The 25,283-nt window shown below is 46.8% G+C and overlaps 1 protein-coding gene across 1 annotated transcript in view; it reads right to left on the bottom strand.

Moving 5' to 3' along the window:
- The window catches only part of GPC3 (glypican 3), a 133,099-nt gene extending 118,074 nt beyond the window's left edge, over nucleotides 1-15,025 (bottom strand). Inside the window, exon 1 of the mRNA XM_066338539.1 lies at nucleotides 14,867-15,025. Coding sequence (XP_066194636.1) covers nucleotides 14,867-14,975 — 109 coding nt within the window. The 5' untranslated portion in view covers nucleotides 14,976-15,025. The remainder of the gene's footprint in view (nucleotides 1-14,866) is intronic.
- Nucleotides 15,026-25,283: the final 10,258 nt, after the last annotated feature.

Raw genomic sequence — 25,283 nt, 5'->3', positions numbered from 1 at the left:
TCAGTGGCTTTGTCCTCCAACAGAAGCCCACCACAGCGGGCAAAGTGCCAACATAATTAATTTTTCAGTGAAAGCCAAGTTGTTGGGGTTTTTTTTTTCAGAAACATTTTACACTTCAGAAAACGTCAGAAATGTCAGAGTCCATAAGCAGAAACAAAATCAGAGATCTGCTTGCCTATTAATACTGCATGACCTCCTCAACCATCTCACTCCGGGAGAGGAAGACAGGGCACTGACAGGAGTGGGAGGGGGACAGGGAGCCAAGCAGTGTCAGCCACTGCCTGGTTAGAAAACCAAACAGGAATTAAACACAAGGAGCACCAAACCAAATGCCTCTGCCTTGAGAGCAGGCTGGAAAGCTGCATGCTGCTCAGAAGAAGGGGCAGGCAAAGCCCAGAGGAGAGCAGAGTGGCAAGGCTTGATCCTCAGTGCTCAATCAGCCTTAAATTCTTCCTTTGACACTTCTGCATGCAGAGGCGGCAACCCAAAATTGCATCTGCCTGTAGAGAGGATGAAGGAAAGTGCTGTGTGGGCCCTGCTTGTCCCTCAGAGGGATCCCTGAAGCCTTCCCTCAGTGCTTGTCCAAGACAACACAGTGGGTCATCCTCAGAAAAAAACCACATGGGAGTCCTGATTTCTTGTCCCCTTTCACCCCTGAGCTCAGCTGCTGCTGTTTTACTGCGACCTCAGCTCCAGTGCGTGCACAAACACCCTTCCTGAAGCCTGCAAATACATCACAGTGAGTTATGTGCACTTTCAGACCTCTGCAAAAACACAAAAGGAGATGTATCTCTGCTTCCCCAGGGGAACCTCAGCAGAAATGCTGGGACACAACGGGCATTGCACCAAACACATTTCCACGGGAGTTTTACAGCCCTAAAGATCTAAGGGCTCAGGTCACCACCCAATTTCATTGTTTGTTGTGGCTGATGGCCAGTAGTACCAAAACGTGTATAAACAGGGCAGATTGTCTCTTACCCGGAGCAACTCAGCATTTTGGTATTGCTGAAAAATCACGGAACTACAGAACCATTTAGGCTGGCAAAGCCCTCTTAAGATCAAGTTCAACTGCTGAGCCAGCAATGACAGGTCCACCACTAAACCATGTCCCCAAACACCACACCTACGTGATTTTTAAATCCCTCAGGGGACAGTGATTCAAACACTCCCCTGGACCACCTGCTCCAAATGGAACTTTGCTCCAGCCTGCTGAGGGTCCTTACACCTTTTTATTGTCCCATTAACCACAAGCATCAAGGTTACTGACAGAATTCAACAGCACTTTCTCCTCAAAAGGGTGACATGAGGCTCCACTTGGGCTACTGCAGCATCTTCTCTGCAGCTCCTGTTACAGATAAAATCACATCTGTTCTTTCCTTCCTCCATTTCTCCTCTCCTGTGAGCACACTAAAGAATTCTAAACATTTTCCAGCTCATTCATAGTGTTTAGATTTAAGTCCTTGAACAGGTGATAGTTTTTCAGCCCATGAACTAAGTAGGTTCCTTTGCTGTGTCAGTCCCCAAAGGGTTTTGAAAATGGCATTGAATGGAAAAATACCCACACACCCCTTAATTTGCTTACACTGACTCATGCAGCATCATGAACACAAATGAAAAAAGAGGCAGAGCCATTTACAAGATCGGAACAAAACCTTTCATTACAAATGCATCAGCAAATAAGTAATAAACTCAAACTTATGAAAGATTTGCTTTTGATCAAGGTTTGTTTTGTTCATCTATTACATAGACTACATATTAATAAAACAACAACACAAGCACCTGAGTTCTACATGGCCACAGCAGGTACACCTCACACAGATCCAGCTGAGAGGAAGGGACACAATTCCTAACATTATACATCCAGGGGATAAAAAACCCTCTCACATTCTACAAGCAAACTCACTTTAAATGCAACTTTGAGCACCTTCCAAATCTCTGAATGAATGAGCACACTTCAGAACAGCAAAAGAGTTTTCTGCAAGAGACATTTAGATTAAATATCATAACTGATTACAGGAAGAGCTGGTAGTCCTGTTTATTACAGTTGCCTAATGCTTCTGATCTTTAGACCCTCTTCCTACTTACCTATAATTTTGCCAAGCTCTAGCCATCTGGACTGCAACTCCATGTGCCTTTTGTCTGCCTCAGGCAAATTTTAATTTCAGCCAAAATGGTTCGACTGCTTCTAGGAACAAGGCAGAGAAGAAAGTTTTATCTTTCCCTTTTTTGCCTACAGTAAGAAATCCTGCTGACCTTTTCTTTAATTAGCTAAAGCAGCTACCAGACTTTGAAACAGAACTCAGCTTTCGACAGGATTTTATTCAAGTCTGTTTAAACATGAACTTTTTGGTCACAATTCGGGGGTGTGGTCGAATTTAATACACTTTTGCTGTATCTGCAGGAACAGACCCAGATCCAAACCATTTTTGCCTTGAGAGGTGGGAGAAAAAATAAGAGTTGATTTTTTTTTTTTTTTTTTTGTATTTACAGCCTGGAAAGCTTCCACTTTTTAGAAGAGAGCCTAGGGTCTGTTGCATTAATGCCTCTTTTTATTAACTTGAAGACCAAGTGCAAGTACTCAAAGCTGTACACCACCCCTCCAGCTCTTTGCCTTGCCAGTTTCAGAGGACAAAAGGTGTGTGGTGTAAAAGCCAGCTTTAACCAAAGAAGCTGAACCCAAGACCTAGAACTTGGATAGCTATTGTTACACTGCAGTGAACACAAACTTAAAATTTGGTCTTCATTAGGGTCCTTCTGAATTTTAATTTCTGTGAAAGAAACGTTCTTCTGCTCAGTGCTGAGCAATTAAAAGCAGTATGAAAATAAAGTACTCACACGTAATTGAAAATTTTGAATTCTATCTTTAGGTGTCATTTAAAAGTATTCAAAAATAGACATCAAGCAACAAGGAGAAAGAAAACGACTCATTAAGGGACATTCATTCAGTGCCTTTACACAAAGGAAGAAGCTTGTGGGAAAACATATGATGCTATAATTAAAGGCTGTATTCCAATGCATAAGAAACAAAATTGAGGTTTCAGAGATTGCTTGGTTTGTCCACAATCTTTATAAACTTTTCACCCTCAAAAAAGTTGTTCTGATGTAGTTTCCTGCATACAATTTTGTGATCTAGATGCTGGTGTGAGACGAATCCAGGAGGATCAACATGCATCTGGAGAGGTTACTTTCTTCCAGCTCTGTATCTTCAAGATGCATTTCAGGACCAAATATTTGCTTACCAGTGAGTCTAATTATTTTTCATGCTTATGTCACAGTGAAGCATCACAAGCTAGACAAAGAAATGGGTTTCAACCTCTCTCCAGTTCAAACACTGCCTTTGCATTTGATGGGAAGCATTTGCTTTTATTTAACACTAGTAATGCAGTGCACTTTATAGAGCATCTTCAAGGTAAAAATCTATGCAACGTAGTAAAAAATAGCATTATACTGTCCATTAGTTCAAGAAGCAGATTCTGAATCACATCCCTTAGAAAATGAACCATTTCTTCAAATGTCAAATTGTTTACTCCTCACTGGTAGCAAAATGTGATGTACAAGGTTACTAATATAATTTCCAGTCCATTATCTAAACAAACACCCTATGAACAAAGTAAGAAAGGGGAAAAAGTAGCTTATAACCTCCACCTTTAAAGCTGCTGCAAATTCCAACATACAGGTGGCATCTCTCAACAAACACAGAGGAGGTGCTCAGTATGCAAACATACCTTTAGTCTTTCTTCAGAAATCACAAAGCTCATTCCCAAGGACAGTGAAGGCTCCATCAGCAGTGCTGCTCTTCAATGCCAATCTTTCCACCTTTTCAAGGCTACCCCTCCAAACACAGGCACTCTTTTCATTAATTCCAGCTCTGCAGCAGGAGTGTGACCTCCTGGTCCCTGCAGTGTGCGGTTTCCCCTCTGCCACCTGACAAGAACTCCTCAGTCCCAAATCCAGGGGAGCTGCCAGAGGAACCCAGCACAGCTGGGCAGATGTGAACCTACAGCAAACCAGGAGGTGCTGGACTGTTCCTACAGGCACCTGCAGAGCCTGCCAGTGTTCAGCAGCACATCAGCAGCCCAGAAGCATCTTCCTGCTGCTGCCCCTCATTTCCACAGAGGGTAAAGTCCAGCACACAGCTCACCAAGCAGCCACGCCATCCTCCTGCCCATAGGAAAGAGTAACCACCTCTCTCCCCCTAATTCACCCCAAAACCAGCTCTCTGCTCGAGCTGGGACAGCCACAGTCAGTCTCACATGTGCCACTCCTGTGTGTCCAGTGGCAGGGCCAGCCTGATGGTCAAACACCATCCTCCCTGCAAGCAGCACACACAGCTCTTCTGCCAAAACAGAGAAAGTCACAGCCATCACCCTGCCCTCCACAAACAGCTGGGCAGAAGACCACTCTCCACTGCTGGGCTTCTGTATTCTCTCAGCCAAAAAAAAAGTCCAAGTTTTCAATGTGTCTTACCGACAAAATAACAGCAGAGGCCAGCTCCTCATGACTGAAGTGTTTGCTGGAAGCAGAAATGCTGTGCAAGAGATTCAGCTCTCTGCTTGTCATTTTTCTCTTTAGACAACACTTCGTTTTATTTTTATTTTTTATGTCTTATCTGCACGAGAGGAGGCTTAGCTGCAGAACCACCCAGCAGCTGCTCACCACGGCCCCACTGAGGAGGGGGCAATGCCTTACATCACTTGTGAAAATCCTTCTCAGGCCACCTCAGGGGCCTCCATCCAGCTCTCACTAAGTACACAACCATTCCCATGGGTCTCATAAGAAGGTGGATCATGGCTGTGCAGCTGGACATCGGAGAGCAAGCACTCCCCTGACAAACTACAGCATAAATAACAACCCTAAAAGCCTCGTCCAGAGGGAAGCTGTGCACCTAAATCAAGCAGCACAGATTTCCCCAGTCAAAATGACCCTGTCATAATCTGGGCTGGCATTCTCAGCTGAAGGACCAGGAATGATATTTTCTTCCATTTAAAGAACTATTTTGAATTTATGAGCCAATATTTAAGAGCAGTTGATAGCCTACTTACATGGCAGACTCAAGCAGATTGAAATAATTTGATAATTAAAAGGCAGTAAAAGCATGTGTGTCATTTCAATATATTTCTTATAATTCAGTAGCAATTTGATTTTATTTTTTTAATGAGATAGATTAGAGAGCATACATTGATCTGATTAGTCTTCACATTCTTTCCTCCTTTTAATGTAAACCAATCTCCTTACATGGATTACTATGCCTATTTAATTTCCTTTCCCTAGAAAAAGTAGCATCATTTTTCACTGTGATCATAATAGGAATTTGACCAATACAAATACACTGCATTACTGCAGTTCCTCACCAATTTCCTTCAAAAGGACTGAATTCCAAAGCTGTGAGCTGTAATCCTAGAGGCAGCCTTACTGTTCTCTACTGCTTTTAAAATTGCTTCTTTATGGCACTCAGCCACAGATTTTTTGACTTGAAGATGACAAATTTGGGAAGAGATAATCAGCAAAAGAATTAATTTGCAATTGATCTACACTGTTCTTTGTTTTGCCTTGTCTCAGAGAGTTAGGTTTTTTTAATCTTCACTTGCTAACCAACAGGTCTGTGATTTTTTTTTCTCCCAAGCACACATTCAGATGATTTTTTTTTCCAATTAACTTTTGGGGATTTTTTTAACAGTAGCAGATTAAACATGCAGTGCTTCCTACATTTAATCTGTCGTAGAAGACGCATTAATTCCTAAATGCAGTACTTCGTGGAAACAGCTTTACTTTAACACATTAGAATTTTCACTTGTCTTCTGTGCATCCCTGGATGCCACAGACAAACACAGATGTCCTCTGACCAGCCAGTGTGACACAGGACACAACCCAGCACTCATCAAACACACCTAAATTAGCCCAGCCACTGAATTTGTGACCGCTGTGGAGTGCACAGTCTAACACTCTCTCTGGAAATGCTCAAAAAACCCACGTGGATGTGGCACTTGGGGACAAGGTTTAGTGGTGGGCTTGGCAGTGCCGGGTTAAGGGCTGGATTCAATGAACTTAAAGGCCTTTTCCAACCTAAATGATTCCATGATTCCTATGACACCTGCACTTTGAGGGCAGCAAGTAGACACAACACCAGGTACTGCATCCCAGTGCACCTGGATGGAAGGGGTTTTTCCAGGTAGTCCTAACCAGACACAGTCCAGCCTGCATTCCCTCCACAGCTGCAGGATAAAAACCTAAACTCAAACATTCAGACACTGCTGCCACAGGGACAAATACAGAAGATCCCACACCCCTCAGTGTCTCTCCACCATCCATACCAGATGTATCTGCTTTACTTCCTAGTGAGTAATACCACAGATCTGCCACAAGCACTTCTTTGATACCAGAAGTGATGTGGAAAGCTCTGCCTCTTCTGGGCTGAGGGAATAAAGCCAATCTCAAACAACTTAATTTCACACGAGTAGTGAAAAGTTTGACCAAGGCGCTGCCATGCTTTTTTGAACATTTTAAGGATAAAGCCCCATACTTGAAAACTGGATTTTCAGTGCCTCCAGAGTGTCCAAATGTTACACTGGTTTCATGCACCAGGTAATCCAAGAGGCACAGCCAGCCATACACACTCATGAGGAAAGCTGTCATCTGTCCTCACTCTCTGAGTGGTGTTTTTCACAGATTAATATACTTTCACACTAGAATGAAAGATTATAAATTGCTAAAATTGATTTTACATCAGTGGTGAAGTCAGAGTGAGTAACACACCTGAGGTGACCCAGTCTGCTCAGGGGAACATGAAACCACAGTGTATTGACAGTTTAATTGGTTCAGCAAGAGTTCATTTCCCTCAGATGAAATGCACCATTGGCCATTTTATCGCTATATCTTATTGCTGCTTTAAAAGTGAAGCAGATGACAATCTAGCAAAATGTTTTCGTTACAGAGACAGCCCCTGTCTTTATTGCTGGGCACTGGCTTCCTTCCCCCTTCCCTCCCCAGCAAATGCAAACTAGCTCTTGTTTGCATTTTAAGCACTTTTCAGGATGAGAATGCCTCTATATATCCTTTCAGGACAAGTGATGGACGATGCTGCTATGCCCATTTCTGTACTGGAACCACAAAGGATAAAACACAAATATTCAACAGCACCAAGCAGTTCTATAAATACCACATTCAAGGGTAACATGACATTTATATCACCTTACTGCAAGCTAAAGAGACATCATTTGACTGCTTTATAGCACTGGGAGGCATTTAAAGAACGTTAGTACTTGAACTATCAAAAGATGATAACTTGGAGCTCCAAAAGGTAATTACAGAAAACAGCCCACTTGTGGAAGCAGGAGACACCAAGGAACTCACTGCATGGCTGTCTCACAGCTCACACTCAGGCAGAGCATCCTGTTCTGCCAGCGTGGCTCAGAGCACATGGGACAGAGGCAGCACCATCACACAAACATGGAGAAGCTGCAGGAAATGACACCCAGCAAGGCTGTCACCCTCCAACTTCCCCAGCCAAAAGGTCCATATGGAGCTGCAGCACTAATTCCAGGGAGCAGCCCCAAGGTGCACTCAATCAGATCCTCCCTCACCCTGCAGGAAAAGCAGGAAAGCACCATCCTCTTCCACAGCAGAAAAGCAGCATCAGGGGACAGCAGAAGGCACAAGCACCCAGGAGCTCCTACACACACTTTGAACTGGGGGCCCCTAAGCCCTGACACCAAGTGCAGTGCTTAAAACCTGCTGGAGCAGCACACAGGCATTTACAAAAAGCCCCTTATTAACCTCCAAGCCTCATTTCACTGATGAGGGGAAGGACATCAGCAGTGTTTAATTGCAGGGCAGAAACAGAGGCAAGAACAGGGAGGGATCTCAACCACACACAGCTCCCCACTGCTGCACCCCTCAAGCCATGAAGACCCCAAAAGCAAGGACTTTTTTGGGGGGACAGGGATATCTCCTACTACACCTATAACTCCTCTGTGGACCTGCCAGAGGGCTGCTGGTGACTCTCAGCAAAGGGCAGAACAGAACCTTCCTGCAGCAGCCAACAGGTGTGTGGAAATGCAGGTGGGAGCACGAGCGGCCATCGGTGTGGGGATGTATCCCAGAGCTCAAGGAGGGATGCAGGAAACAGCAGCAAAAGCCAACGAGGTCCCTCCTGCAAGGAGACACCCCAGAGCCAAGCTCTCCAGCTATGAGCAAGGCTGTCCAAGGTGCACCAGGATTTTGGGGAATGGTGGGAAATGGAACCACTCCAGCACTGGCTGAGGCAGGAGAGAGGGAGCCCAGGCAGGAGGGCAGCCCCACAACTCAAGCTCAGCATCTTTGAGAGGCTCCTCTGAGGGAAGACCCATCCAGCACACACAGAGCCCAGTGAGCTGCACGCCAGTGCTGTGCTAACAGTGAAACTTCTGGCAATGAGAGGAAGAAACAAAAGCAAACCCCAACATCTTTCAAAATATCCCTTCCCGGTAGCATGCACTGTCATGCATTTCTTCCAAAGCCATGGTTTATGTGGCTCAGGAGGGCAGTTTCATGCCCTAACTCCTGCATGATGGATTTTACAATTTGTTAAAGAAACTCATCAATCCTCAGCAGTCATTTTTAATGCCCAGAGCCTCCACAAACTCCCGCATTTTGCTGATCTCCCAATTCCAAATAATTTGAAATTGCTGCTACTATTACAGCTCTGCTCCTAAAGCTAAGCATTATGGCACACTCCAGACTTCCAGCTTCGTGTGCTGGTGTAATAAACAGATTAACTGTGATTTATGAACAATAAGTTCTGGTTATTTGAAAGGAAACATTACCTCCCTAGACCAATTCTGACAACCAGAGATCTCTCATTATGCAGACATTATTTCCACCTACCCATAATCATTGGTTTAGAACGTCATTTTCGACCTGGTAAATGGATCACCATAGTTTTCCACTACAAACTTTGTGCACCCAAAGCATCTGGCAGGAAGCCCCACCAAAGTCAGAATACCAGCCTGAATTGACCCAGTGAGACAATTCCTATTTTAAATTCAAGTTATTAAAAAAAGAAAATATTAAAGCAGCAACAAATTAAAAAGCTTTTGTAAAGAAGGGCTGCCTTCTATCTTTGGAGACAGACGCACCACAGAAGGATTGCATGCAGCAATACTCCAGTTAGCAGAGGACTAATTAGGAAGAGGAATGATAAGATGATACAGAGATCTGTTTCTTGACCTTATTTACTTGTAAAGCCTAATAAGAGTTTTAATATTCTCTTCCAAGGAATGGATCTTTTCTTTGAGTCCACTGTAAAATGTCAGCTTAATATTTTACAAGCCCACAAGCAGGAGTTGACATTTTCACATGCACTTTTCACCTGAAGCTACTAAGCTGACCACCCCACTCAGGACACTTTGAAGTCCTGCTAAGCATCATTTCATACATTTATTCAGCTAATTGTAATCACTTTTCTCCTGTTTAGAAAAGCTGTGCAGCCCTGCACACTGGTTAGAGAGCCAAGCCCATCCACACACCACAGCTGTAACCTGTTGGTCACATCTCCCCAGTGCAGGGCTGGTTAAACTCCAAAACCTCCCGAGTCCCAGCACCTCCCACCTCCACATTCAGAAACAGTTATTAACTTTCCCAGTAAGAGACTTCTCCCACTTGCCCCACATCACCTCCTCCCTCCCCACACACACCAAGGGGAACAATCTGCAGAACAATGCGCTGCCAAAGCCCACCCAAGGCTCTTCCAACTGAAAGACTTTCCTGAATTATCAAAACTTAATTGGCTTAAAGACACTGGAGTATTAAACTATTCCAGATGATAAGAGACAAGCTCTGCTGGGCAGTGCTGGTATCAATGGACCCCTCTTGGTGATTAATGTGCAGAAGCTCCTACCACACAGCCCATCTCTTCTCACCTAATTGCTGCCTCTATCTTGCATTTACCTGTGCAAGGCATAATTAGTAAAGATAAAATTCTTTATATACTTAAACCTCTTTAATAGAATAAAAGAAATCTCAGCTCCCTCACCTTGACTCTAAAGTAGTCACAGAGGCTCGTGAAAAATGAAAAGCCTTGAAGGATTTGGAATGAGAAACTTGGAGAGACAATCGCTAATCTTTTATCTTCTAGACTTCAAGCAGAATCAAGTTCTTCAAAGAAAACCCAATAAAGCCCAGACATTTTCATCATAACAAAATAAATAATTCAGTCATACTTTAGAGGACTCCAACATTAGGATCAGCTATTTGATATATTTGTGGCTTAGGTGCCTCTAAACTGATTAAAGATAACCTGATAGAAGCTTGCAATGTCAAAACTGCCTTCATTCCTGACAGATATGAATGGATAGTGTAAATAACTATAAATAACCAAAATGGCTGCATTTATGCCTAATGGAGGATTTACAGCCTTCAGAGCTGCCTGGTAGGACTAAGAGTTACAGCTCTGCCTTTATCCTACCACAGCACACAAGGGGAGAAGGATCTATTTCCTCTCCACAGCATCTGCACTGCCAGAACCACCAAGGGCCCTATCCAGAGGAGACAAGGAACAGGATTCTCCCACGAATAAGCAAATAGACACGTACAGGCAGGTTTGTTGGTGTTGACTCATTATGGTTTTCCTAGAAACCACTGTGAAACGCACATCCCAAAATCCCCTCAAATCCCTGTAGCTCCTGCAAGTTTCCCTCGACACAGTTTTTGTTACTTTCCAGCTGCAACCTGCAGAAGGGAAGATGCCATTGCCTTTCAAGGAACAGACCAGGTCTTAATTTATCCCTCCAGGCCTTCACTGCAGCATCCCAGTCAATTTTTCAGTTCGGGTTACTACACTCCTAACCTTCCCACCATCCAGCACATTCCCAAAGCTCCAGCAGCAGCGCAGCCCCACAGGAGCTAGCTGGGAAGTGGGTGGAAGCAAATTCTGCACCCACAGAAGCACTGGAGCAGCTCAGTTTAGGGTCAGGAACAGCCACATTGTGCATCTCATGATTTTTGCCACTGCCAGGAGATCACAGAGCCACTGACACGCTCCAACAGCTCCAGGACGGAAAATTCCCTCCAGGATGGGACTGGCATCAACAGAAGAAGCTGCAGAGAGGCAGCACGAGATCCTGCTGTTCACTTATTTGAGCAATCATTTAAAATACTGAAAGCAGCTCTTCCCAGGAGCTCACTGTGCAGAAGCAGCCCCTCACAGTCAGCTCTCCTGCTCCTGCTCTTCTCACTTGATGGAGGGGGCACTTTACCAGGAAATCTGACACAAAGAATGGGTGCAGATGCTTCTCTCAGAGGTCCTTCTGTGCTTAATTGTGTCACCATCTTTCCACTTTTTCAAGCACCTTTTCCCTTGAACAGAGAACTGCTGGGAACGAACCACAAAAGCTGCAAGTGAGAAGTTGCTAGAGATTTAATTTTCTGTTATCCACAGAGCAATGTGGCCAATATGTAGGGCAAGAAATTAAGTGACCATTCAAAAGCAAATTCCCAAGCTTGGGAAGCAGGAGGAATCAAGCTGATAAACATGCACACAAGCCAACCCTAGGGAATAGAGTTCTTTAGTGAGGGGAAAGAGACAAAGAACAGCCACACTGGTATCTTCCTGCTCAAGTTTACCTTTCACAAAGTTAAGCTATTCATATTTAGTATTTAGGAAATCAGCAGAATTCACTGAGGGATTTTTTTTGTTGTCGTTGTTTCAACAGGAAAAGACTAGATGGTGGCAGTGCCAGAAATTCCCCCACTGAAAAAAAAGCAAAGAACTATTATCAGAAGAAAAAGAGGGAAAATAAAACCATAGGCAAATGGTAGAAAATAAACCATAGGCAAGTTTCTCACCATTCTCTCCAGCAGGTGAGTTGCACTAAGTACTGGTTAGTTTGGATGAGAACATTTTGCAATACTAAATATCAGGTGACAAAAGACACACGAGCAGTTCTGAGGTGATGGGATTCATCCCAGCTTCAGAGCTGAGAACCCCAACCAGGAGCTGCCCACACAGGCAGGCACCAGCATGGATATGCCAGGGGAAAGCGAAAAAAAAATGCTCATAAAAAAAAAAAAAAAGCCTGGAATAAGATTTAACTGCAGTTGAGGCAGCCACAATCCATTTTAACACTGTCAAACGCAGCAAGTTTCCAAAAGATTAAATCACTACTTAAATCATCTTCATAATTTTAAAAAATGCCTGCAAGATAAGACCAGGAGCTAATTGTACCATTTAAATTTAGTGAAGAGAGGATTTTTTTTTTGGTTGGGATTTTTCCTTCTTAACTGCAATAAAGAAAAAGCCCAAGGGTCTAAAACTAATAATCTAATAAACTTTGCTAAGTGAACATTGTAACAGATAGGCCTGGATGAGATTTCCTGTAAATGCCAGACAATTTCCCTTGATCTTTATCAGCAGAGATGTTGCTCTAGCTTCAGCAGAAAGAAATTAAATTTGGTGCAAAATAATAACATCTGGGTGAGATCCTCCTTGTCAGACTAGCAGTCCCTTCAGATGCCAGGGTAAAAATATTGAAATTAACTCTGAAGGATTTCACATTTGTGTTTTTCATATGAGTGGCTGAGCTGTGTTTCCATACCAACACATTTCTCCCCTCTGGAGAGGGGTGTAATTATCCATCCTCTGGACTGGGTCCCCAGACTGGGGGGTCTGACCCAAAGCAAGACACATTGGGAGCTCTCTTCCCTGCCAGAGCACATCCCAGAGCTGGCACTGCTTCCAGCTATTTCATCCCTACACTCCCAGCTCCCACAGCCACAGGGAATCTGCCCCAGGACCTGCAGGAGATGTTCATGTGCCACTGGGGCTCCAATTGTGGTTAAAGGCTCCTCCTCCCTGACCACTCCAGCATCTCCCCAGTAGCTGAGTACCCTCACAGCCCTGCCAGGGGCATCCTGCACAATTTCCATAGCTGGAACAGCCTCTGGCATTGCAGCCATCAAAATACTCTTAAGCAAGCAGCAATCAAAATACCAACCTGTTTTAAAAAGTGTTCTAAAAACTTTCAGACTAATTTTAAAGATAACAAAAGTAAATGCTGTTCGAAGTCTAATGAATTGTCCTTCCAAGTCCAAAATACTTCATACAAGATAATTAGACTGAGCTCCTCAATGGTTCCAGCTAGGAATTCCTCCTCTGCAATGGGATTGCAAGTGATTTTTAGTCACTTTAGAGCTTTTTAATAAGCAGAAGTGGTCAGAAACTGTTCAATTAAATGCTTTTCCCCCCACTACCATGAATGGCAATTCCACATACCAGGGCTTCTCAGAATAACTTCAGCTTCAAAGACCCTGCACAGGTCTCTGGGCCAGGGTGGAAATAACAGCTTTTAAAAGTTGGGCGGCCAGGGGGAAATAATAAAATCAAAGCAATGGATTCAACTCTCTCCAGAAGTGGAAGAAAGTTCAGAGCCAGAGCACCCAACTGCTGTGAGCAACCTGCAATTCCACAGGGCGTGATTCCCACACACAATAAAAACTAATGTTGCTGTTTCTACCAAATGGGAAGGAGGGAGGCAGCCACTTTGTATTCCATCCAGGTTATCCACCATTTCTGAAACTGGCCCACATTTCCAATGCCTAGGAAACCAATCTCTCATTAGTTTTACTCCATTCTGGTTATTAGAGTTGGAACTTAATGGTAACTGCATTAAGAATTACTGGGTGGGGGGAATGTGCTGTTATCTCTTTGGCAATTCATTTGATCTTACACTGAGAAGAAAAACATATTAGACTTCATCAGCCAGTTGTGGCCCAGAACAGAGCTCTGCCCTGATCTCACTGGCTTCAGCAGGCCTCGGGTCTTGCTAATAGCGAGGCATAAACAAAAATAAATCAATTATTCTGCAAAAATATCATCATGAGGGGAAAAAATGCTTGGTTGCCCATGACTTCTTTTTTAAATACAGGCAAAAACACCATTAATACAGAACGATGGAACCTCAATAGGACAGCAGTCAACAAATAAGCAATCATTTCACCGCACATTAACCATAAGGCCCTAAAAAAAATGATTGCAGATTTAAGTGGCACAAACTAGCGTGTATTCACGCTAAAAAAAAAATATTTAAAGATCCATTTTGCAAATAAAAAAACAAGCAAACAAACAAAACCATCATTTTATCATTAGAAGGAGAGCTGCCCCAGACAGCAGGGCACCAAGCACTCAAATATCCCGTGGGGCACCAGGGACCACATTTGGGAACCAGCAGCCTCTGCCACCTTTCCCGCAGAATAACCAACTTTGTTGTGCAGTGGGTGACAATGACAATACACAATACAGCTGAGATCTCACCGAGCATTACACTGACATGACAGCCACATCACCTCACTGCAACCCATATTTGGCGACCGACAGAGTCAGACAGGATGATACTTGAGCAGACATTTTAGTTCTTGGAGAGGTGTTTTGGGTTTGGGTTTTTTTTTTTTTGGGGGGGGGGGTTGGGGTTTTTTTTGTGTGTGTGTGTTTGGTTTGGTTTTTTGGTGTGTTTTGTTTTTGTTAGTTTTTGTGGGGGTTTTTTGGGGGGTGTTTGTTTGTTTGTTGGTTTTTTGGGTGTAGTTTTGGGTTTTTTTAATTTGCACCTCGAGAAGTTTAGCCTTTAAATTTCCATTCATTCTTACAGCTGCAGGAATATTTAAGACCAGCCTTGCAGAGCTGGGATCTTCTCTTTGAGCCCACTGTATATAGCAAATACAGCAAACCAGGTGTATCACCAATCACAAACAAGCATACATAACACCTACAAACATATGAAAACGAGTGAACAGAAAGCTTCCAACCACTTGAATTGCCCATCACTGAGGAAGAGAAGCAGAAATGAGGAAGAGTCACCTGCCTCTTCCTGCAGGTGACTGGGGCACCCCCAGCACTCACCCTGGAAGACGGCAGCGTTCTGGATGACGAGGAATTTCAGCTCCATGCTGGCAGACTGCAGCAGCTGCTCCATGTTCCCACGGGCGGTCGCCTGGTACTTCTCCTCCATCTTCCTGGAGCAGCACGTGGAGGAGCCCTTCGGGATGCACACCTGCAGATCAGTCCCTGGAGAGGCACAGGAAAAGCAGGAGGTGGAATTAGGAGAGGAAACCGACTCAAAGCATCATTACGGCCGCAGCCAAAGTTTGGGCAAACTGATGACATCTCTGGAATTTGTCCTGAGCAAGCAGCTTGGCCAAAGGAAAGGACAGATAAGGCAGAGCCTGGATTGCTGAGCAGGGCTCCCCAGAGCTGTGCTTGCCTGCCAGCAGAGTGTTTGCTTCAGCTCCCACACAGGGATGTGGTGGGGCTGAGCAGAGTGACCCCGAGCCTCGCCCTGCTGTCCCCTGTCTGCCCACAGCAGTGAGGAGCCACAGGCATGCAGGAAAGATGGAGTGGGAGGTGGAAAACAGAGACAGAATTTGAGGCTGTGGATTGACGGTGAATAGAGCAATGCGTGCAGAACATCAAGGAGGGTAGGCTTGTAATTTGCATAAAGACTTAAAAGTAATTTGGAACGTAACAGTGCTATTTGCCTGCAATTTCTACCCTTTTGTATCCCCAGCAACAACAGTAATTGCAGAAGGACACAACTATAATGATTTACTTGGCTTTTTAGAGCTGACTTTTAAATTGCACAAGCAGTGTCCCCATCCCATCCTTTCTCCATTGCAAGAGGCAAAGCACAAGGCCCCATTGCTGCACTGGAGATGTCCTGCTGCAGAGGGACAGATGCTGAGGGATGCTCTGAGCACTGCACAAGGCAAGACCCTCTTCAGCAGCACCTTGACTCATTCACCAGGATGGGGCAAAAGCCAGGAGGCAAAGGCCTGAGGGATACCACTTGCTCTGGCATCTCCAGCACTGCTCAGTGACGCTAAACTTCTTTTGTTGACATTCCCAAAGCATCTATTCATGGAGAAAGTAGACAACTTAAGAAAAGTGTTGTTAGCTAAAAATAAATAAAATCTGGGGAAGAAAATAGAAATCTTTCTAGGCTCAGACAAGAGAAGATAAAACAGAAGAGCTGGAAGCAGCAGCAAAAAAAGTCTCATCTTCCATCAACTTTTAAGAGCAAACTGAGGCCCCAAACACAGAAGCAGAGCAACAAGCTCATATCAAAGCAAATAGCTCTCCTCATGCAAAACACATCTAATCTGATGCTGCTCTTAGATACACAAACAGCAAACAACAGCTCCATTAAAAATGGCTATCCAGGGTCAAAGAACATCCAGCACCCACATTTCATTGTCTCCCACCCAAACTGCATCGTGCCCAAAGCAAAAGCAGCTCCCTTCTAGGCTCAGCTCTGCCAAGAATTGGGATTGGGAAGCAGTCCCCAGGCCAGTGACCAAGAGCCCTGACAGAGTGAGTGAAGGCTCCTCACACCTCTCAGCCCTCACTCCGCCTTCCTGCTGGTTACACAGGGTTTTTTCCTCAATAAAAGCTACTTTGGTAATTTACATCTTTGCTCTGGGAGGATTATGCATCCTTTCAGGTTCCTGTCTTCTCTCCTTCACAAGAGTCTTTTACCACATCCACTCTCTCCCTAATTACTAGAAAGTGTCAAAAGTCACTTTCACAAGCCTAGTCTAGAAGAACAGGATTAATATTAATGTCAGTTCAATCGTGTGCTTCCTGAAGAAGAGTCATGCACAGTGCCAAGGGAAAACCAGCTGTCAGGGCTCAGGAGCAGCGACAGCAGAAATCCTCCTCCCTCCAGCCCTATCCCTTCCCCTGGCACAGCATGGGAAAAGGAACATGAAACACTTCATCTACAGCACGCATTGCATGTGGGGAAAGGAGATTTAACCAGTGCAAGCCCTGCTGTTGCTGCAAAAAAAAAAAACTCATGCAAAGGGGGAGAGAGGGGTCCAAACCCCCATCCTGGCTCCATCACTCCCTGCTGCCTCAGTTTCCCCTTCTGCAAAGCAGGATTGCCCAACACAAGTCCCTTCCTCAAGCCCCTTGACACAGAGCCAGCGCCACCAATGTGTAAAGCTCGAGCCTCAGCAGTCCACGAACTCACTCACTCCAGAGGAGCACATCGACAGGTATTTCATGCACTGAAAAAATAAAAGGGACCATAAAACCGCATAACAGCAAGATACTGCGTTAATGAGAGAAGCAGTTATATAACAGCAAGTTAAAGAGGGTTTTTTTAAAGTCAAACCCAACTCAATTTACACCACAAAAAGGCTTAGCATGGTCTCTTTAACACTACAATACATCCATAAATTACTTTTTAATACAAAGCTTATTTCCTCCTACATTTATTATATTAGGACACATTTCAAATTATGAAATAAAAATCCTTCCATGATTAATGGAAATACCTATATAGAAAATCTGAGACTTGGCAATTAAGAGGTCTCTGTAAGTAACAGCCAAGGATAGGAAGCAGCAAGGTCATCTACTCACATCCCATCCTTCTTTTTAGCAATTAAGCCAACTTCTCCCCTTAAATGGATCTTTATTTTTGTGCAGTAAAAAGACAGACACATGCTGTATCAGAGCAATCACAGAGGAGGAGGAAAAAAAGCCTGGGAATTAACTCAGCTTAAAATGTTTAACAGAGACAGCCAACTAACACAATAAGAAACGTCGTGATAAACACAACAGGACAACACAGGCAGGGCAGGCTCTTGGAAGGTACCAAGGACAAGGTCCTTCTTGGCACAGTGTTGGTACAGAGGGATGGGGAATGGAGGCCTGACTCCCATCCTCCAGCCCTTTTCTGTGCATGGCTTTCCCAGATGGTGGGCTGGCTCAAACACTCCCAAGTCCCATAGGAGAAGTAAGGATGGGAGGTCTCAATGCCAGGAGCCACTAACCCACCCCACTCTCACACAGATGAAACAGAAACAAAGCTTTTGACCTGCAACTGTATTTGGGGTTTTTTCCATGCCATTGCTTGAAGGAGCCTCTTCTGGAGTCAAGCTGCAGCACCCCCAGGGCCAGGGGCTGTGCAGACCACACAGGCCCTGGAAGTGTGAAGGATGCAGGGACACGAACGCCTGGGAACACTCAGCAAGCCCACGGACCAGACACCAGCAATAAACGAACTAGGGTGCCACACGTTTCTGACTCCAAAAAAATGCACTGGAAAAGGTCCTGTGAGTCATGGAATCGTACCTCTGCCTCCCAATCCACCCCCTCTCAGCATTTTATCTAACACAAACACCTCCAGCCATACTCCAGCTTGTGAGATAGCAAAGCCCATTCCGCTGCCTAATGGCCCTTTACTGTTAAGACTGTTTTTATCTCCCAACCTACACAACCCCTTTTTCTTAAAGTTTCAAGCCATTACACCTTGTAATGCCAGTCTCAGCCCTTGCAAACAACCTTCTCCTTCTGCTATAAATCACTACAAACTCATTTTCAGAAAGAAAGCGTCCCTCAAATTACTGCAGCCGTTTTATTAAATTGCATTTGGATGCTCACATACCAATCTGTGCGAGATCAGTGAGATGATGAGATGCCAAGCACAGCAGCCTGACCCTCCTGACACCCAGCTCCCATGGATGAGAAGGCACTGGCTGCAGCCCTTTCCATGGGTGCAGGAATGCCAGGCACCATCAGAGCTGTGCCATTTATGCCATCTTGGGGAGCAGCAGTGTAAATGCTCCAGCAATTCCACATACGCTCCCAGCTGACAGAAATAAACTCTAAAGCTGCACTAATTTCAGTAGCACCCTGCGTCTTCCTCCTCCTGACAGGGAATTTTTACTGATGGCTGGGTAGCAGTGAATTTAAACCACTGCATTTGACTTTGATGTACAATTATTCCCGCAGATAGGTGGTTAGTACAGCAGAAGTGAAAATAATTTCTGTGGATTAAATGTCAAAAATAAAAACCTTCAAGATCATCTGTGGGGAGTTGTGGACTCCTTCACAAGGCTGAAGGATTTTCCTTTGATTTTATGCATCCCAGGATAGCTTCAACCCTGTCATCAGATACAGGCAGACAAGCTGTGCACGCTGGGGCACACAAGCCTTCCCACCCAGATCCAATGACAATTTAAATCAGATTAACATTCCCCCCAAATTTACCCCAGGCACTGCCAAAATAAGAACCTGTCTCTGCTTAACACCACATTCCTGCAGCCTCCTCCCCATGTGAGGGGGCTCTGCTACCCCATGCAGTGGCACCTTCGCCTTCTGCAGTCTGGAAGTGTCATAGGAGTTCCTCCCACCCTCCCAACTCACCAGTTTGGTAATATTACCCACAAGAAATATGCTGGTTTGGATCAATTTCCCGCCTCCAATTGTTTTACAACCAGCATCATGCTTTAAACAGATAAAAGCAGTGACTCAACATTTAAATATAGCGGATTTTCCCCCAGCTTTTTCAATACTTTTTATTAAGAACCTTTTAAATTGTGTGATATGGGGCTCATACATCTGTCGGTGCCTATTAATGCTCAGCATTTAGGGGGAGGAAAAGGAAATGCAACTGTTTAGAACCCAGATTCAATGCCGATCTTTATAAATCTAATTAAATAGATACAAATTATAAACCAACCTCATTCAATAGGTGATTTAAGTTGGAATAGCATGAGTAGTACATGGGATATTTATTATTGCTTAATTATCCTTTATTTTCTATTCCATCTTGCGTTTCACAAGGCCATCTGACTCTGGACTCCTCTCCTGGTCTTACAATGTTGGCCAGATGATTCTCATGCAAATCTAACACCCTATAAAAACACATCTTTTAAACAAAGACATTACAGTGAAAAAAATTGCTTTTACAGAGTAAAACTTTCCTTCTAACAAAACCTACAAATGGATCAACACTGTCATCAATAGAGTTAATTTTGGGCACCCACTCCCCACACAGATTTGTTACACTCACATGCACAACATCCCACAGCCATTCCAAAGACTGGGAAGAACACTGTTCAGGATGTTGTTAAAGTTAACCCCTGGGAAAAAAAAAATAAAATTAATGATCTCACTATAAAACCACTGCCTGGGGAGGTTACTAAATTTTAGGGTTCTGCTCCTGCTCTCTTAACTATCAAGAGAGCAACTTGCAGGCCTGAAATAATTAAGAACAGAAAACTCAATTATCTAGTAAACTAAGCTTTTAAACTACCGTGCTAAGCTAAATGGAAAGGCTGCACAGGGAGGAGCATCATTAGTCCCACTCAGGAAAAACAGAATAAAAGAGCAGGAGTACAAAGGGAACCAGCTCATGAGCAAAGACACATCAAGACCAGCAGGAAGAGTTGGGATTTTTTTTATTTTTAAACCGTATATTGGCACACAGCAACTGCCAAGAAAAAAAAAAAAAAGAGAGAGAAGAAAGCTTAACATGCTCAGCCAGCCACTTGTAAAGCATTACACCTCAACTCCAAAAGGTTAATCTCCTATTTTCTTAGGGTGAATCCATATTTGCTTCCATCAAAGAAAACGAACAAAAAGCTGGAAATAACACTTTGCTGAGGGAGAAGGAAAACAGACTTGCCAATAGATATTTCCGTCAAGATAAATATTCCTCAGTTTTCCATTGTCCCAGAGCAGAGACATCCATCCCCTGTCCAATCCTGCCAAGGCACCACCTCACCCCTTCCCCTCTAGCCGCAGGCACCAGCCCAATAACCTGGAGCATCACCACCAATAGAGAAACCCAAATGGCAAAGAGGAGAGAAAAACAGACCAGGAGAAATGGAAATTCAAGCTGCTTTTTATTGATAGGCAAAATGATGCAGAGAAAAGATATATGGAAGAAGGAAACCAAGACAAGCAACATAGGATAAAGAGAATTTGGTTACTACTGAGCATGAAGATACCCCAGCAGAGAACCCCAGGCTGGCTCAGGAGCTGGCATTCAGCTTCATCATCATCAAACCCCAGGAAAAGCACTTTCCCATCACCCTGCCTTCACTCCTCTCCAGCACAAGGTCTCTGATTCAGCTCCAGTTGAGATGCTGCCACGAATTACAGCCTCCCACCTCTCGGAACAGTCAGCCACAGCTGACAGTAGTTTAGGCTATGCTGTTCCCCCACCACTAAGCAGGCCAAAGCATGCTCCAGAGTGACAAAAACCTGGTCCCCAGACTGCAGGACCAGAGGAGACCAAGTTTCTCACTGCCTGGTGCACGCCTGCAGCTAGAATTACTCCCAGAACATCAATACCGCCCACAAAACAGCATGACACCTCCCTCACATTTAACAGGATTGCCTTTTTTTTTGGTTCTTTTTTTAATTAGAAGTGTGGTCTCTGTCTACTCCAGAGCTCTCCTACAGAGCATGCTGTGCCAGTGTCCCTCCAGCCCACACACCACTGATGCAGCAAAACTGAGCTGTGGGACTTTTCTCCTGGGTGTGTTGCAACTCAGCAGCGTTTCCACTACTTACTCCTTCAGCAGTGACTGCTCATAATGCAAAATGGAACTTCAGAAACAATTGTTTTCCGTTTGTGTAAAAAAAAAATAAAAATCCACGTTTTAAATAAGTTGTTTAGCTTCAGCTTCTCCAGGGTGGTGCGACCCACAGAGAAAGGTTCTCAGAATTGATTCCATGGTGATTTGTGTCTGAGAACTCCAAAACTTTTTTTTAATTGACAGATGTATGAAAGGAAGAAAAGCAATAAACAGATGCCTGGAAAATAGTCCTTGAGTGATGTTCCCCTATTACAGAGATTTATGCAGCTGCTACTATGAGAAGCAAGTGCTCTGAAGTGTAATTACCACACAGAGTCATGCAAGATGGGCCAGATCCAAGGTATAAGCTAGCAGTCATTGCTTTAATTATGATCAAGTTTATGTACTTAGGCAAATGTAAAATCCACTTTCGATTTGATATGTGGGAACTTTATCATCGTAACAAGCTGGAAGCATTCACTTGAAACACCAGCCCTGTTACGAGGTATTGATCCAGCTGCCCACAGGCTCTGCAGAGAGGCAGAGGGCTCCTTACTCCCCCTGACTATCAGGGATGCAGCTGGGGCTCACAGGGGAGTGGGAACACAACTGAGGAACCCCAGCAACATGAACACTGCTGGGAAGGGAAGATGCCAGGGCAAAAACACTCACTGCAACCAGAGCCAGGCCAGGCCAGAGGAATGCTACTGCTTTCTCCTTTCACATTGGTGCCTGGCAGCCCCAGCAGCCCCCCAGTACAACGGGAATCATTCTCCAGGAACCTGCCCATCCATCCTTCCATCACCTCCCTGGAGCGTGTAAAAACACACACAGCAAAGTTACTTAGGAATCAAAGCAAGACTCTGACTGACTTTTAAAGAAACATCCTTCCTTCCTTCTGGCAAACAGAATTTGTCAATTCAGTGGTGGTAAGTGCAGCTCTTTCCCTTTCCTGCAAGTCTCCACGCAAACATTCCACTGGTAAGTATTTACAGTGCCACTTCTTTACTGACCAGGAGACCAAGGCCCTGTGGGACAGAGAGAGAGGAGATGCTGTTCCTGCAGCTGCTATGAAAGGACCATTAAGTGTCAAAATTTATATAAGAAGAGAAAGTAAGGACAGGTAGGGATAGGAAAGGTACACTCTCACCAGAACTTATGTCTAAACCAGCCTCATACCTGTCACAGCTCTTGATAAGCTGAGGCATTGCCGCAGTCCTACAGACCAAAAGACTTGGGATTTGCACCAGCAGCCACAGCACCTTGCAGTCCCAGCTCCAGGCACCCCATTTCCTCCCTTCCTCCCCTGTGCTGCAGCAGATCACTGCTGAAGGAACTCCTGTGTTTCTGGCCTGTGCGACACCGAATGCAAGAAACGTAACTCAACACATCGTTATTAAAAAGCAGCCACCGCTGGCGATGATCTCATTGCACCTCCCCTGCCTGTCACATTTGCCTGCTATCTCTTCCTTTTCATACTTTGATCATGAGCTTTTCAGGGCAGGCGTTCTCCACTGCATGTTGAACCCAACACAACAGCACCGAGCTCCCCAGGCAGCTCCGTAACGCAGCCATCAAAACTGATCAGGTTGTGTACGGCACACTCCAGCACACAGCCACCCACCTGGGGCACCCGACATTCCCAAAAAGCTGCAAAAGAACCTGTAAAAGGCAAGCAATTCAAGCGTTTCACTCACATTTTAAAATAGGAATGAGGCATATAAACAGAAGGCAGCCTTGCAGGGCGTAGGTGGTGAGCTTTGGCGCCGTACCACCCCGCTAGCCACCTGTAATGGGAACCGCAGAGCAGAATAACACCTCTCCCAGACCTATCACAGACTCCCACCGCACCCTCGCACTCCGCAGGGTACCCGCACAGCCCGGGGAATGCCGCCGTGTCTCCTTCCAGCCCATCCTCTGGAGCTGCGGCAGCCCCCGGGCTCAGGCTGGGATGAGGGTTTGGATGCTCTCGGAGCATCCCACAGAGCGGGATTGCCTCGCACCCTGGCACACGTGGCACTGTGGAAAGCGGCGCCGGCGGACCCGGGACTGCAGAGACGTGACGGGTGCGCGGAGCCTCCGCTCGCCGGCGGTGACACCGGGAGCTCCCGGGGACCTCGCACCGGACCCCCGACAGCGGCATGCGAGGACGGGGCCGGACGGTCCCTCCGGCAGCGCCGCGGCTCCACCCGACAGCTCGAACTCGTCCCGGCCACCCGGGGTGAGAAACCCCCCGGACAAACCCAGCGCAATAGAGACCCGCTCTCCAGCGGGTTCCCACGACCGCAACGTAGTCACGGGCTCCGTGTTATCCCCGCATCCGAGGCGCCCCGTGTTATCCCCGCATCCGAGGCGCCCCGTGTTATCCCCGCATCCGAGGCGCCCCGTGTTATCCCCGCATCCGAGGCGCCCCGTGTTATCCCCGCATCCGAGGCGCCCCGTGTTATCCCCGCATCCGAGGCGCCCCGTGTTATCCCCGCATCCGAGGCGCCCCGTGTTATCCCCGCATCCGAGGCGCCGAGCGGCCGGCAGCCCCTGCCGCCGGGGCAGAGCAGCTCCCCTCGGGAGAGGGGCAGCCCGCACCCGGCTCCGCAGCCGCACAGCGAACCTCGCCCGCGGCCCCGGCCCGAGGTGCTGCAGCCGCTTCGTCCCGCACCCGAACGGCCCCGGGCGAACCCCGGGGAAACGATGACGGCCGGCCGGACACCACGGGGAGGGTGTTCTCACCTGGCACGGGGCTCTCGGGTACCCACTTGGCTCCGGGCTGCAGCACCTGGAAGGCGGCGCGGACCGGGCGGCAAGCGGCTTCCCCCGCCGGCTGCGCGGCTCCCGCGGCACCGAGCAGCGCGGCCGCCAGCAGCGGCAGCAGCACTCCGCCGCTCCCCGACATCCTCCCGGGCCACCGGGGCGCTCCTCTAGGCGCTGCCAGCGGGCATGCCCGCCGTGCCGGGACGCGCCGGGACCGGGAGCAGCGGAGCGGAGCCGAGCACGGCCCCGCGCCTCGCGCGGCGCTCCCGGGGCGCCGGTCCCGGCCCCGCGCGCGCCGCCCCGGCCCGGCGCTGATTGGTGCCCGCGCCCCGCCCGCGGGAAACTCGGCCCGCGCGCGGCCCCGCCCCGCCGCTCATTGGGCCCCGCGGGGCTGCCACGCCACGCCCCCGCCACGCCCCGCCCCGCCCCGCCCCGCACCTGTGCGCGCCCTCCCGCCGGACACCGGCACCGGCACCGACACTGACACCAATCCCAGCACCAAACCCAGCACCAACCCCGGGACCGGCACCGGCACCAATCCTAATCCCAGCACCAATACCGGCACCGGCACCGACACTAATCCCAGCACCAATCCCGGCACCGGCACCGGCACAGCCTCCGCGGCTCACACCGCTCTGAGCGCTGCCCCCGGTGCCCCCTCGCTCGCTGCCTGTGCGGTTCAGACGCCGCTCAGCGTGCACCTGGCGTGGGACGTGGGATCCGCGGTCCCTTTTTTGCGCGTGTTGCATGAGTTCACAGCGCTGCACCGCGAGTGAATAGAGCGTCTCTTAAGCTCTCGCCAGCTCCGGCTGGGGCTGCATGGAAAGCGAAGTTCCACACACTGCACTCGGCCCTTCCCATTCCTTCCCGTAAGGCTGAGGGACTGCGTGGGACTCACTCGAAACTGCCACGAGGGCGGAGTGGTGCTGAGTGCAGGGCCGTAAGCATCACAGAGCCCCACTTGGGGCAGCACTGAAGTCTGGATAGCCCAGTCTCCAAAATGCCCAGGAGTGTCTCAGGTCTGGGGTGCTGTCGGGTATGCACAGGACAAATCACCAGAGGAGCTGCCCTGGAAACAGGCAGCTTTGCATGAGCAGGTTGTATTCCTCCAGCAAGACCATTTCTGCACCAGTTTCTAGATGGAGTTGTTGGGAACACCTCGCTCACTGAGCTGAAGCTCCCCTGGAGGCTCACAGGCC

Source organism: Sylvia atricapilla, chromosome Z (assembly GCF_009819655.1).
Source record: "Sylvia atricapilla isolate bSylAtr1 chromosome Z, bSylAtr1.pri, whole genome shotgun sequence".
NCBI classification, from domain to species: Eukaryota; Metazoa; Chordata; class Aves; order Passeriformes; family Sylviidae; genus Sylvia; species Sylvia atricapilla.
This window is presented reverse-complemented; position numbering and strand designations above follow the sequence as displayed.